Source organism: Mesocricetus auratus, unplaced genomic scaffold (assembly GCF_017639785.1).
Source record: "Mesocricetus auratus isolate SY011 unplaced genomic scaffold, BCM_Maur_2.0 Super-Scaffold_6730, whole genome shotgun sequence".
NCBI lineage: Eukaryota > Metazoa > Chordata > Mammalia > Rodentia > Cricetidae > Mesocricetus > Mesocricetus auratus.
Genome location: NW_024429184.1, coordinates 108,450,363 through 108,465,933, shown reverse-complemented (window position 1 = coordinate 108,465,933; position 15,571 = coordinate 108,450,363). Strand labels below are relative to the sequence as shown.

At 43.9% G+C, this 15,571-nt stretch overlaps 1 protein-coding gene across 5 annotated transcripts in view; it reads left to right on the top strand.

The window, feature by feature from the left end:
* The window catches only part of Ap3s1 (adaptor related protein complex 3 subunit sigma 1), a 47,923-nt gene that overhangs the window by 6,364 nt on the left and 25,988 nt on the right, over positions 1 to 15,571 (top strand). For all 5 annotated transcript variants that reach the window (XR_005875752.1, XM_040741842.1, XM_005069137.4 and 2 more), the window contains exons 2-3: positions 11,413 to 11,504; positions 14,723 to 14,834. Coding sequence is in view for 4 of the 5 variants with exons in the window: in XM_040741842.1 (XP_040597776.1) it covers positions 11,413 to 11,504; positions 14,723 to 14,834 (204 nt within the window). In the remaining variant the exon portion in view is untranslated. The remainder of the gene's footprint in view (positions 1 to 11,412; positions 11,505 to 14,722; positions 14,835 to 15,571) is intronic.

The following is a 15,571-nucleotide window of genomic DNA, read 5'->3' as shown; positions in this document are numbered from 1 at the left end:
GTGGAGCCCAGTTCCAATAGCTACATCTACAAAACATTTCCACTCCTTAAGGTTCAGGGAACATTTCAGAAAGATTGTAAGAGCCAGGAGATCAGGGAGTTTGCTGTGAGATTTGTTTCCTAGTAATATCAGAAGCTTACACCCATAAAGTCTCCCCAGCACGATTGTGCAGATGTGAGCTCAAGAAGGCTGACACCAGCAAACTGCCAAACTGGACAGAGAAAAGCCTCAACCGTATAGAAAGAAGTATAAGCAGTGGGGGAAAACTGATAACAGGGAAGAGAACACCAATTTTTTGTTCAGTAGCAAATGATCAGCCCTGAAAATATACATACAGGTGGCATTATACCAACTGAACAGGCTATATTTAGAAAAATATGTGTATATACATATACTTACATGCATGCAATAACAGTAAAAAAAAGAGACTGAATTTGGAGGAGAGGTATTTGGGAAGGTTTGGAGGGAGGAAAGGAAGGAAGAAATGTTGTGATCAAATTATAATCTCAAAAATAAAAATAAAAAGCCTTTCCTTATGTCCCCTTTCCCAAGGTGACTACTTTTATCTGGTTATCACAGTATTGTGTAAACAATATGCTTTTGGCTAAGTTTTCATTTGTAGGCATGATCTGTTTGGTTTTGTTATTGGAAATAATTAAGTTCTGACTAACAACATCCGACTCTCAGTCCCGCAAAGCTATTTCCCACTTTAGATTACATCACTCATCAGTCAGTGCCCACATTAGTTTTCATGTAAACCATCTTCAGCTGAGCCACTGTAAATTTTGTTTAGTTTTTTTCCTTCTGACATTTTATCTTCCTTGAAGATAATTGCTTTCCCTTTGAGCTAGTTTTTTTTTTTATTTACTTATCTCTAATTTATGTCTCCGCCAACATGTGTCTGTCATCAAGAAATCTCTTTTGGAACCTTTTTGACTAGGACTAGTCTACGCCAATTGCCTGACAGTCATGTTTGGATTTTACTATCTGAGGGACCCCTCTGGTCTGTGTTCTGTGTTAGATCTTCAGTTGCTTGATTCTTTGTCTGTTGTTTTATTGGGGTGGAGCCAATGACTTCTTGAGTACATAGTAACAAGAAGTAAATTTTATGAGACCTTGCTGTTCTGAAAGTTTTATTAAAAAGTACATTGATAGGCTGAGAATTCCAGGTCAGAAGCTGTGCCTCCTTTCTGTTTCCATTTGGCTTTCAAGAAGTCTGTAGCAATGAGTGCTCCCTTTGTGTGTATGGTGTTTTTACCAATTTACCAGGAATGTATAGACTCCTGTTTCTAAAGGGTTAGAGCTCCTTGCTGTGAGACTGATCACATCCATAGTGTGGGATACTCCAACAGGCCTTTCATTTTGAAAGCTCTAATTGTCTACTGGAATCACTTCTTGGTTTCTTTGTATTCTGTTTTGTTGCAAAGAATAAACCTAGGGCCATTGAGTGTGCTAGACAAGGGCTATCACTGAGGTATCTGTATCTCCAGTCCTTCTCTCTATTCCGAGTCTGTAAATCTTCATTCCTCTGGACTATTGTAAATAGTTTAATAAACTGTTCTCTTTTCTTCTATGCCTTCAGTCTCTTCTGTAGGCATTTTCCTGAAGTTTTATTCCCCTAGTTTATATCCTGAATTTGAAAATTTCTCTTGTTTACAGTTTTCATGATATCCTTGTTAATATCTGAATTTTACTTGTATACATCTCTCCTGAGTGTTTGGATACAGAGTTCAGATCCTGTTGTTAGAAGGTGGAGTCTACAAAGGAAGTTCAAGTATTTTGCTTTCAGTGTGTAACAGGGTTAGACATGGTACCAAGGAAGTGTGGAGGTGGAAAGGACAGCTTTCTCCCTGGGAGTCAAAAGAAGAGCCACAGAGTGGTAGTGTGTAGTTGAGACTTAGAGGTACTGATAGCAAATGGCATGAACCAAGTGTTTGAAGACAGGCAGGGAGCTGAAGCGAGCAGGGAGATCCCTGTGGCTGATCCGCATGGGTGGGAGAAGCAGCAGGTGGAAAACTCCACAGGGAGGTCTAAAGTAAATTTGGAAGATGTTTATGGTGTGGAAGGGACTTTTGTGTGTTAGTTTTGTATGCACACATGCTCTCTCTCTCTCTCTCTCTCTCTCTCTCTCTCTCTCTCTCTCTCTCTCTCTCTCTCTCTCACACACACACACACACCATCGCTGAAGAGGCTGAAGAGATAGCTTTTTTTAGGTCTTTCTTTCCAGTTTGGATTCATATCAGTGGTTTTTAATTTTTTTTTTTGAGACAGGGTTTCTCTGTATTGTTTTGGAGCCTGTACTGGAACTTGCTCGGTAGACTAGGCTAGTCTCAAACTCACAGAGATCTGCCTGCCTCTGCCTCCTGAGTACTGGGATTAAAGGCATGCACCAGCAACGCCCGGTGGTTTTTAATTCTTTTTCAAAGAACTTACTTTTAGACCAGGTAGGCTGTTAAGCCCTTTTGTGTGCAAGGTCTTTTACCCAGCCTTGATGGGGTTAGTGTCACTGAACCTGTGAAATGGATGTCAGGAATGAGGAATGGAGAAGGATTTGACCACGGTCTCAGTCTGACATCATAAACTGGAGGTGGTTGGGAGCTGTGGAAACTAAGGATGCCTCAAGCCCCCTTCCTAGGATGCTGTCTAGGAAGTGGGGATGTCACTCCACTTAAACTTTCTACCAGGAAATCATTTTACCCACCTTGCTATTCTGTAGTTTATTGATCTTAAAATATTGCAATTCTTTTGGGTCAAAGAGAGATCCTAGAGCTCCCCCCTCCCTTTGCTGCAGCCCCATGGGGCCAGGTGCTGAGGACACCTCCCTCCCTCTACCTATCATTCTTCCTACAGGGGCCCCAGCTTGGGTTCCCTTTCATCTGCAAGTACCTCAAGGAGCATATCTGTTTCACTTCATTGGAGTTGGAAGAGGGCTCATGTCCTACTTTTCCACTCTTCCCAGAGCAGGGGAGGGATGCGGGCACATTGAACTTGCTTTACTAGTTTGAACATTCAGGTTGGAGCTGCGGCTGTGCAGCCTTCGAGTGTCATAGAGGATCATTACCTAGGACTGGTCTCTCCATTCAGAAGCTTGCAGTCTTTATGGAAGACATGAGAAACTGTGGTTTTAGGATCTTTTTATTGAAAGATTGATTGGAAACTAAAATAACTTGCATTTAATTGTTGATTTTTTTCTCATATCTAGTTGTAATAGTAGAGAATACAATTTTTGTGAAACTAATCCTTTAGTATTTGTTACTCATCCCTTTGATTTTTTTCAATAGTTTAATTATGCTTTCCTTTGACACAAAGTCTTATTGTGTAGCCAGGCTGTCATCTGACTTTCCATGTAGTGCAGGGTTACCTTGAAATTTGAACCCTCTTCCTTCAGCTTCCTACATACCTGGATTATAGGCATGTGCCACTATTGCTGGCAGTAGTTTTGTTTCTGTTACGTGTCATTAAGCAATGTTTAGTTTTGCACTTTACAATAATGGAATGATTATGTATCATTGTGCTACTCGCCCTTTCTATTTCAACTATGGACTGACGTGGGTCTCTCCATGTTGGAGCTGTAAGCCCAGTGGAATGGTGTCTATAGTTTGGGAAAGTATTGAGAGTGGGGCCCTCCTGTGGGATTAGTGCCTTCCTAATGAAAGACCCCAACCGGGGGACTTCCACGGGAGGGAGACCCGAACCCAAGGAACACCAAGACCACGACCTTGGATGCAAACAGCAAGAGGCTTTATTGATAATACACGGGTACCCGGGGCGTCTCAGTCTCGGGAACTGAGAGCCCCGAGCTGGGGACTCGGGGGTTCTTTTATAGCAAAAAGCGCAATACAGAAGCGAGAAGCCTAGTTACGGGACCCTGATTGGGCAATTTAAATGAGGCGGGGGCTCAGAACGAGGGCAATTAAGGTTTCTCTCAGAACTCAAGTCTCGGCCTTGGCCCTATCTGAGGAACAATAGGTCTCTGTGCTTGCCCAATCTTGCTGGGCTGGCTATAGACACCTGTGTCCCTGGGCAGAGTTCCCTTCTGATAAAAAAATGACTATTCAGCTGTGGGGGAAACGGAATTTTCCATGAGCCTCAGCTTGCCTGTGTGGGCCGGGGTCTTTCATTCCCCCATTGCTCTTGTAACTGAATGAAATCTTTCATTCAGAGGTTTCTGCCATCTCGAGATCCCTTTGCTTTAGCTGCTGGTATTGCTGAGTCAAGACCAGTGATTATACAACCAATAGCCTTTCTTTTATGAACTGGGTCAGTCTGTTTAAGATGCATGGCCCAATATGTCCCACTGGGGGCTATCAAGTAGCGGCTACTTTGGGGCAAAGGCTCAGTAGCATTGCATAGTCCTTGATGCGTAGCGGGGACTTTACCTATACATAGCCCCTCTCCAGACACTTCTGAGATGGTCAATTTATGTTGCATGGCTGTCCCACAAAGAGCCTCGGCTGTGGCCTGATTTGTATATTTGCCCACAACCGCTAAGCCTTCATAATAGGGAGGTTGCAGAGTCAGACAAAGCCAGCATTCCTTAGTCTTATCTGGGCGAGTTAAATTCAGAGTGGCATATGTCCCTTGGATCAGGGCTAATATTCTATTTCCCGTGCCTTTAAGGGGGGACCTGAGGAGGGGGGTTTGGGAGTGCTTTCTGTAGGCGCGGGAGCAGCTGTGGTTTTAGGCAGGGTCAGGGGCCTGGTATCAGCCTTGGGCAGAGTAGGCTAGGCTGCTTTTGATCAGCAAGAACCTGGTTAGGGCCTATGGCCTGTGGATTGACAGGAGCCACCTTACATCTGATTTTGAAGATTACCCCCTTGTCTGGCCCGTACAGATACCAACGCAAACCCCAAGTATACCCAGTCTGCCAGTCCGGGGCTTGCTTTCCCTGCGCAGTGAAGGAAATGGCAAGAGGCATACCTATCATTCCAGATTGTCCTTTGTCCCAGCCTCTGCGTACTTGTATTTTATCCTAGGATGAGGACGGCCTCCAATATGCGTCCCCTGTGGTCTCGCACCCCCAAGCTGCACAGAAAAAGTAATCATGTCCCCCACATTTCTGGGCCTGTTGCCAGGCATGCCCATCTCGGGGGCAGACATAGAAGTCCTTTGAACTTAGCTGCTCTCTGGCTCTTTGATCAACACACCCGGGGGTGGTTTCTCTGGAGTCCATGAGTGCACGTCGACGTCTGTAAAAATGGGAACCACTGGCGCATGCCTTTGGGTGGCAATGGGGAATGTCCCAAGTGTCCAACCCTGCTACCAAATCATAAAATTCAGGCCATAGAGTAGGCCACCATGTCCCAAGTGCATGTGGTTCCGTGACAGCATAAATGACCTCCCCCACTTGGGAGAGAACCTCCCAGGTTAATTTATAAACGGTATGGGGACTGGAGGCCACACCAGTGTCTGATTTTATGAGGAGGGCTATTAGCAGGAGGGAGAGGAGCGGGTAAGTTTTATTTTTAGAGGATTTTGAGTGCGCTGAGCCTTTCATCCTGGGTCCGGATCCTCAAGGAAGGCAGCTTTTACGTGCCAGGCATGTATCCAAGCAGCAATCCCGTCCACCTTGAGAGCAGTAGGGGTGGTTAACAGGACCGTGTATGGTCCCTTCCAGCGGGGTTCAAGGTTCTTAGCCTGGTGGCGCCGGACCCAAACGCTGTCTCCCACGTGGTAGGAGTGAGGGACGATAGGGTGTTTCCTCTGGTCTCGGTAGGCTTGGGCCAGAGGCTTCCAGACTTCCTGCTGAACCAGCTCTTGTGCCTGCAGGTGAGCTTGAAGAGAGGAGGAATTGGCATAGTCAGAAATATCTTGGTCAAAGAACTGAACAAAGGGAACGGTGGTTCCATATAGAATTTCAAAAGGGGTGAGGCCATGGGGGCCCGGTGTATTCCGGGCACGATAGAGGGCAAGGGGAGCAAGAGGACCCAGTCTTTAGTGCCAGCTGCCAGCGATAATTTAGTTATAGTCTCCTTAATGGTTCTATTCATACGCTCTACCTGCCCTGAACTTTGGGGTCGATAAGCACAATGTAATTTCCAATCAATCCCCAACAAGGTGGCCACAGACTGACTTACCTGAGAAACAAAGGCAGGCCCGTTGTCTGTCCCCAATACCTGTGGCATTCCGTAACGGGGGAAGATTTCTTCAAGAAGTTTCTTGGTGACCACCTTTGTTGTCTCGTGCTTGGTGGGGTAGGCTTCAGTCCATCCCGAGAAGGTGTTAACAAAAACCAGGAGGTCTGTGAAATCTATTTCCCAGTGCACCCCAGGCCGGTGCCCACGAGCTCGAGTTCCCATGGGTAGCTTTAGCCTGGTCATATTGACGCGGGCGCAGGCATCACATTGCTCAGTCACTTGTTTTAGTATTTCTTCTATTCCCAACAGGTAGCGAGTATTTTCTTCCCGGGCTAACAGTTCTCTCGTTTTCCTGGAGCTCAAATGAGTGAGTTTGTGTAGGCTGTTAACCAAATATCTAGTCATTAGGCGGGGAAGGACAGTTTTTCCTTGGTAGGTCCAGAGACCATCATGTACTCGGGTCGCCCCCAGTCTTTTCATGGCTTTGATGTCTTTTATCTCATAGTCCCATGACGGGGAGGTCTTCTCGGAAGCCTCATTAGTTACAGGGACTACAGCTGCCTGGAGGAGGTGACTGCTGCTTTCCAAGGTCAGGGCAGCCTCCCGGGCGGCCAGGTCTGCCCTCCGGTTTCCCCGGGCAACGGGGCTGTCGCCTTTCTGATGCCCTGGGCAATGTATGATACTGAGGGCGGTTGGGAGGTGCAGAGCCTCTAAGAGGGCCAGGATTTCCTTTTTGTTTTTAATGTCTCTGCCCTCTGAGGTCAATAACCCCCTTCGCCTATAAATTTCACCATGGATGTGAGCGGTGGCAAAAGCATAGCGGCTGTCTGTGTAGACAGTGAGTTTCTTACCTTCTGCCAGTCTCAGGGCCTGTGTCAAGGCAATCAGTTCTGCTCGTTGGGCCGATGTTCCTGGCGGCAAGGCCTCGGCCCAAATTGTTTCTGACTCAGTTGTCAATGCAGCACCGGCTTTCCTTTCCCCTTGATGTACGAAGCTGCTTCCCTCCGTGAACCAGACATGGTCGGGGTTGGGAAGGGGTTGATCCGTGAGGTCAGCTCTCGCCCCATGGACCTCAGCCAGGACCTGCAAGCAGTCATGAGTCTCTGCTTCCCCGGGAGGGGAGTAGCGAGGCGGGGTTCAGGGTCACCGGAGCCCCGGAGTGAATTCGGTCCTTGTCCAGCAACAGAGTCTGGTAATGGGTCATCCTGGCATTGGTGAGCCAGCGGCCCGGTGGCTGCCTGAGCATAGATAGTCAAAGGCTGCCCCAACGTCAATTTGTCAAAGGGTTCAGTCAGATCAGGTAACCCCAGAGCTGGGGAGCTGAGCAGAGCCTTCTTGATGTCCATGAAGGCTTTCTCCTGGCTCTCCCCCCCAGTCAAAGCTGTCCCGAGATTCCCAGGTCTGCATCCTGCCATTCAAAGGCAAACAGTGGCTGACTGTCTTTGTGTAATCGCAGGCAGAAGAAGGCATCCTTTAAATCCAGGACTGAGTACCAAACATAGTCAGGTGGCAGTCCACTCAGGAGGTTATAGGGATTGGGGACCGTGGGGTGTATGTCCTCAACCCGCTCATTGACTTCCCGGAGGTCCTGGACCGGCCTATAGTCATTGGTTCCTGGCTTCTTGACTGGCAACAGAGGAGTGTTCCAGGGGGACCGGCAGGGGGTTTGGGTCTCCGAAAGGTCCTTCTTTCTAAGTGAGGCCCCCTTCGTCCCTCTCTCTGCCTATCCTGTCTCTGCTCTGCGACTACTGTGGCCAACAGTTTAGTCATTTCTCTGTTACGGTTCTTGTCCCTTGCTATCCTGTCTCTCTCATTTCCTGTCTCCGACATTCTGTCTCCATCTTTTCTCTCTCTGTCTGAGCTTCTCTTTTCATAAAAAAATGCGTTCTGTCTCCCTCAATACATAAGCTTCCTTAAGTCTTTCTAAAAAAATGCAGCTGGCGATTCCTCTGCCTTCTTAACTATCTGTCTTACCTGGGCCAAATTTGTAGGGCACCCCCGGAGACCCGCTACAAGCAACTGGCAATAATAGATGGGTCCTACCTGCCTCAATGGTGAAGTCCCAGTCTGGGCGGTCGAGGGGAGAAGCAGCATCAATTTCATTTGGAAGCTGCGTAGGTTGTCCATTTGTCCCAGGAACAATTTTTTTTTTCGGGCTTCAAGAAGGACCCGCTATCTCTCCTCCGAAGTTAGGAGGACCTGTAAAAGCTGTTGGCAATCGTCCCAGGTGGGGTGATGGGTAGTAAGAACCGACTCCAATAGATCAGTCATTCTCACAGGATCTGCTGAAAAGGAGGGGTTATTATTTTTCCAGTTATAAAGATCTGAGGCAGAGAACGGCCAGTACTGCAACTGGCCATCATGGCCCGTCCGGAGGCAGGGCAGTGGAATCCGGAGCGGCTGCTCCCTGCGGCCTCGCAGTCTGGAGGCCAGGGGGTGGGGAGAGGAGGAGGAGTGACCTCCTGGGTGTACAAAGGAGCGCACCCAGGGAGGAGGGTCATAGACCAGCACTTCCCAGGTAACTATATAGGGTACTTGGTCCGGGTGGCCCTGGGGTCCAGGATCCATGACTTTCTCTTTCACCTGGAAAATAATTTGAGAGTTAAAGGTGCCATCTCGTGGCCAGCCAACATCAAAAGTTGGCCATTCAGAAGAGCAAAAGGTGATTCATTGCTTCTTGCGCACATCGACAGACCGGTTGTGAGCGTACTCCTGGACCTGTTGCCAATGTGAAAGGGTCAGGCTAAGCAGAGTGGTAACTGTCTGGCCCATTTTCTCGAGAGCGATGACAAACGACACTAAGACGGACGAACAGATAAGAAACAAAAACAAACAGATTTTCGCTGCGCGGCTTTGACGAAAGTCAAAAGCAAATTCAGATCGGGGACGGGGGCCTTGTGCTCCCGTCCTTGTCCCCTATCAGGATGGAAACTCCCTCGGCCAGTGGGACTTCCCCAAACAGACGGGGCAGATTCCTAGGCATCTACCCCAAACAACCGAGTCCCTAAGGACTCCCAGATACAAACGGGGCAGATTCCTAGGCATCTACCCCAAACAAACGGTTCCTTCAGAACCCCCAAATACAAACGGGGCAGATTGACATCCACCCCTACAAATGAGTACTCCAAATACAAACGGGGCCCCCAAACAACAGAGTACTCCAAACGCTACCAGGACGTCTCCTGGAGCTTACAAATGCATACAGCTGTATACTACAAACGCAGGCGCGAGAGAATAACAGGCATAGACAGACAGCAGACAACAGAAACAACAGAAATTTAGTCCGGACAATTCTTACCTCCCAGAAGTGGGTCGGTGGTCCCTGGGCGGGGTCTCAATTCCCGGCCAATGCACCAAATGAAAGACCCCAACCGGGGGACTTCCACGGGAGGGAGACCCGAACCCAAGGAACACCAAGACCACGACCTTGGATGCAAACAGCAAGAGGCTTTATTGATAATACACGGGTACCCGGGGCGTCTCAGTCTCGGGAACTGAGAGCCCCGAGCTGGGGACTCGGGGGTTCTTTTATAGCAAAAAGCGCAATACAGAAGCGAGAAGCCTAGTTACGGGACCCTGATTGGGCAATTTAAATGAGGCGGGGGCTCAGAACGAGGGCAATTAAGGTTTCTCTCAGAACTCAAGTCTCGGCCTTGGCCCTATCTGAGGAACAATAGGTCTCTGTGCTTGCCCAATCTTGCTGGGCTGGCTATAGACACCTGTGTCCCTGGGCAGAGTTCCCTTCTGATAAAAAAATGACTATTCAGCTGTGGGGGAAACGGAATTTTCCATGAGCCTCAGCTTGCCTGTGTGGGCCGGGGTCTTTCACTAAGAGGTGCTGGAGAGCTTGCTTCTGCCCTCTTTCTTTGACACATGAGGATCTAGCGAGAGTGAGCTCATCCACAAGCTACGAGGAACGGTGACCACTGCTGTCTTGATTTTGGGCTTGCAGCCCCCAGACCTGCCACAGAATAAACAATGTAGACCATCCAGTCTGCCCTTGCTGTTGTGACAGACTGAGTCAAGGCACTTTTACTTTTTACATTACGATTTGGAAATTTAAATGTTTAAGGATAAAAATGTATCACAATTTATCTGTTCTGCGAATGGGAGATATTTGGATTATTTCAGCTTTTTAAAAGGTTATTTTTTAAGCGCTTTCCTATTGGACATATTAAGAGTTTGTTATATACATGCCATTGCTGATAGTTGTTTTTGACCTAAAAAACTGGTTTTATAAGGGTTAGAAGAGTATGAGAAATAAAAATGTTGATTAATGAAACTTGTGAAATGTTAGTGGCATTTATTCTTGCAGTGGTGGGCTGAGAGTTTCTCTGCTTCAGATTTTTGTTGAATTTTATACCTGTGATAGTGTGGCTCCTCAGAGTGTTGCCACTGTTACTTTAACTGAATGTCACTGAATTACTTTGAGGCTTAGCATCTTTATATTTGCTTCTGGGCCATCATGTTTCCTTCCTTGTGAGGTTTCTGGTCATGATTTTGCTCCTATTTCTTAATGACTTGAGAAGTTGGTTCTTTTTTTACTGTGATAGGAATTGGTTGAGATTTGAAGATACTTACTGAACAGTTCTCGGTTTGGCGAAGGCTGGCTTTAAGTGAGTCCACCAGACCTGAGGTACATGATAAATAGATATTTATTTGGGAAGCACTTACACAATTAATAATAAATAACCGCCACAGTCTTCCTGCTCCAGAAGATGCAGTCTCTGCCCTTCTGATGCTCCCACCACAACCCAAAAGCGAGAGCCAGCCTCTCCTCTTCCTTATAAGGAATACCTGAAGCCATGCGCATAGGATGTGGTCACCATCACAGACTCACTGGCAAAGCAAGATGCCACTACAGTTTGGGGTCTTGTTTACATAAAGGTGAATAAGATGGACTCATAACCTCAATCTGTATTTTATCAAGGTTCAGTTTACCCGTAAACTTCAAGCTTCTCTATTGTCCTGCACTCAAATCTATTTACTCTAACTCCATGAGTTAACTTCCCTGCATAGTTTAGCTATCTGTAAATCAGAGATCACCAACTAGCTGCTGTCTGCATTACCTTTTCACCAGTGTATTTGAGTGTTGTGTTTCTCATTTGGTTTTGAAGGTAAAAATAAGTTACTTTCATTGTAGTAGTAAACTAGAGTGAATTTTTCCCCTTTTTTCATCAAAAAAATGTTGGGTTTCACTTCTGTAATTTGAATCTGATTTCCAAGGACACTTCCCTTTTTTTTCACATTAAAGTGACTTTTATTTTCAGAATGTCTTAAAATGCCGTTAACCCTGTAAACTTGATCCTAATACATATGAACTATCCTTTCTCAGAGTGAAGACACACAACAGCAAATCATCAGGGAGACTTTCCATTTGGTGTCTAAGCGAGACGAGAATGTTTGTAATTTCCTAGAAGGAGGACTGTAAGTAAAGCATTTCATGGCTATTTCTAATTTCAGTGTGTGATGAAAGTGTACACTACTAACCAATTTATGATGACAATCTCTCACTAGAACTAAATTAGGTAAATTAATTGCTGTTATTGTTAGGCATAACTCTAATCTACAGACTTTTACAGATATTCAGTCTTTGTAAAAATTTCCCTCTCTCAGCTTTAGTCCTTTCCCCCAATTTCTTGTTTATCCTTCTAGAAAGTGCATTTTGTATTTCCTGACATATAAAAATATAACCTTAAAATGTTTCATTTTCATGTTGCATTTTTGCTTATTTTGTAAAATTTTGCCTGTAAATACATCTGGAGAAATGGAACTTACCTAGTAAGGGTGCTGGCTGCTAACCCTGATGACCTGAATGTGATCCCTAGGACCTACACAGTATAAGGAGAGAACTTATTCTCATAAAATACCATGTGATATAGGTACATTCATATACACAAATAAATGTAACACATTTTTCTAAACATCTGAAACATTTTTTCTAATTGGTGTAGTATTCTTAGGGTGAATGCATGTAAAAATTCAGACTGTATCCTTTATTTTATTATAAACAAAGTCAAAAGTCTACGTTTCAAATATATCTATGTACCTAACATACCCCAAGTATAGATTCAACCAGTGGATGTTTCTATTTCTAAAATGAAAAAAATAGTTTGCAAACTAAACAGATACTGTAAATATTTCTTTCTTTTTCCTTTTTCATTGTTTGCAGTGTTGGGAATTAAACCCAAGGCTTTGTGCATACTAGGCAGGTGCTTTCCTATTGATGTGCGTCCCAAACTCTAAGTAAATAGTTTAAAAGAATTGGATTCTATTGAAAGCAGTTTACCTCCAAGTGGTTCCATAAATGCTTCCTCCCCAGTTACATAGTTAATATACTTAATATTGTCTCATTGAGAATTAAAACTAAATTTCAATAAAGCCTCACGAATGGTAAGGTGCATATTATAAAAAAAAAATGTCAGGGCAACAGAACCCATTTTTGTCTGACCAAACTTTTATTTTTAAATCATGTGGAAAGTTTATTTGCATTTTAGCAGCTAATTTATCTTTGTTTGCATTTTTAAAATGTTATATCATGCTGCACTTAAACATGTAATTCATATTTATGATTTGTAGATTTTTGGTGTTAACCCCCTCCAGACTCTAACTTAATGACCAAAGCAACGCTTGCTCTGCTTCTGTTAAACCTGTGCAGGAATCTGGCCACCTTTGCCACAGCTTCTCACCGAATAGTGTTGCACGTGGCAGAATGGTGAGAACCAGAGTGAGGAGGAAGGGCCCTGTTTGGATGGAAATTAAATTAGGCTTTGAAATTGAGATTCTCCCCTAACCATATAAAAATGGGAAGCAACTGCTGTGCCACAGATGAGGCTACCCAGGTCCCTTGGTCAGATTGTTCAACCTCTTGGAAGTTCATTTTCTTTTTTAAATGAAATATTAGCTCAAAGAAGATATCAAAAATTAGAAATTCCTGTTTATAAAATTTTACATACTGTATTTCACCTCTGTACTATCTAATTTTTTTGTGAACTTGACACAAACTAGAGTCATCAGAGAGGAGGGAGCCTCAATTGAGAAGATGCTTCCATAAGATCTAGCTGTAAGGCATTTTCTCAATTAGTGATCATTGTGGGAGGCCCAGCCCACTGTGGGTGGTGCCATCCCTGGGCTGGTGGTCCCGGGTTCTATAAGAAAGCAGGCTGAGCAAGCCACGGGTAGCAAGCCAGTAAGCAGCCCCTCTCCATGGCCTCTGTATCAGCTCCTACCCCCAGGATCCTGCCCTGTTTTGAGTTCCTTTCCTTACTTCCTTAAGTGATATACTTCTATGTGGAAATGTAAGCCAAGTTAACCCTTTCCTCCCCAACTTGATTTTTCATCATGATATTTCATCATAGCAAAAGAAACCCTAATAAGGCAACTTCCTACAAGAATTTGTATCAGTATTAGACTAGTTTAAAGTGATGTTATATTTTCAAGGCTAACTATGTCCTTACCTTTCAGAGATCTTTAGTTCTCTGAGCTTTAATCTACTTTGTAACCCATGTTTTCAGAAGCATGATCTTTTAAAGCAAAACAAAAGACAGCCTACAGTGAAACGGGTGCTTATTTCACCCTTCTGGGAACAGTTGTAACTGTTGTCATAACCAGTCTCAGAATGTTTAAAGTGTACATACAGACTTTTAGATTAAACCCTCTCCAGACAAGTAACCTAGCATAGTAAGAATCCTTCATTTTTTCCCCCTAAGATTATTTGGTTTTGTTCTTACAGGACAAGGAAGTAGTATGTACTTAGAGGAGCAGTTTCTATAGAGCTTTTAATTTTATTGTTATATTTATGGAATAAGAAAAATAACACACCCTATACTGTTGTGCATGCCCCTTAGTTTGATTGTATATAGCCTGGTTTTAAATTATGTTAATGTTTCAGTGGTCTTGAGAAGGTGAATTTGGTATAAATAAACTTTACTATTATACAGCTAAAGTACATTTGGAAAAATATAAGATTCTAGTCAATATGAATAAAAGTATTTGATGAGAAAATTGAGTATTCATTAGCCCCTTGTTCTTACATTCAGATTTAAGAACAATGTTTTTGGAGAGCATCTTGATGCTTAAGTCTGTCTAAAACTTAAGAAATACTCTTTTTTTTTTCTAGCTGTGTATTTTACTGTGGCCTATGAAGTTACATCTTGTAAGCACTCGCACATGCTCTGTGATCTGATTTTTTTTTTTGCCTGTTCCTTCAGCCTCATTGTTTACTAATCTTTACTTGTCTACTGGCCTCATGTCTCTTTGAAAGTGCATATTGTTTTGATAATAGCCCTTTTCAGCCATTGCTACCTTACCCACGGTACTCCTCTCTTAATTTTTCTGTGATTAGCTGTCAGTCTAAATGTTATTCTCTCTCTCTCTCCTCTCTCTCTCCTCTCTCACTCTCTCTCTTTCTCCTCTCTCACTCTCTCTCATAACTAACTAAAATTTAGTCCTGGCTTTTTTTACTTGACATTTCTGAAGGAAATTGCTGTTTTAATTTACTTAGCTTCTAAAGTTTACTTGAATGCTATGCCGTTGTTACATTTTGTTTTATAAAAGGTTTTAACAAATGCAGTTTTTCTTGAGCTAATGAAATGGTCTACATTTTGTTCCTTACACTATTTTAATTATTTTGTTTTGTCATTTAGATTAATTGGAGGATCTGACAACAAACTGATTTATAGACATTATGCAACACTATATTTTGTCTTCTGTGTGGATTCCTCAGAAAGTGAACTTGGCATTTTAGATCTAATTCAAGTAAGTTAACAGTTGCATCTTAGCTAACTTTAGTTATATTTTTACAGACTTAAGATTAAAACTTTACAAAAAAAAGTGTTTTTTTTGGTAAGAAGCGTTCCATAGTTGATAATGGGTGAGTATGCTGTGGTATGTTGCCTGACATAGCCATATTAGAGGAAAGGTTTGTTTTGGTTCACAGTTCTGGAAGTTAGTGTTAAGTTAGTCTTAAGTTCACAGCAAAGCAGTAGCCTAGTGGAGAATCCTGGCAGAGGAGTGCTGCTGTCCTCATGGCAGCTGGGAAGCAGAAGGGACAGGCAAGATAAATATTTCAGAGACACCTCCAGTGGCCCCGTCCTCCAGCTGTGTTCCACCTCCCGATAGCATGTTTAGCCACTTCTAAGTGGAGTAACTTACCTAGAAAGACAGTCCCTTCATGATCTAGTTCAGACCGTATCAAGGGATGTAGAAACTAGTCTGACTAGAACTAATTACAACTAATTTCATCTGACCCTCAAGACTTAACTCTCCTAGTCTCCTGAAAAGCTTTTGTAATGTACATACAACTCAAGGTTAGACAAAAGAAAATGGATATATATATATATATACATATATATATACATATATATATATATATTTTTTTTTTTTTGGACTTTTGAGACATAGTTTCTCTGTATAGCAGCCCTAGCTGTCCTGGAACTAGCTCTGTAGAACAGGCTGGCCTCGAACTCACAAAGATCCACTTGCCTCTGTCTCCT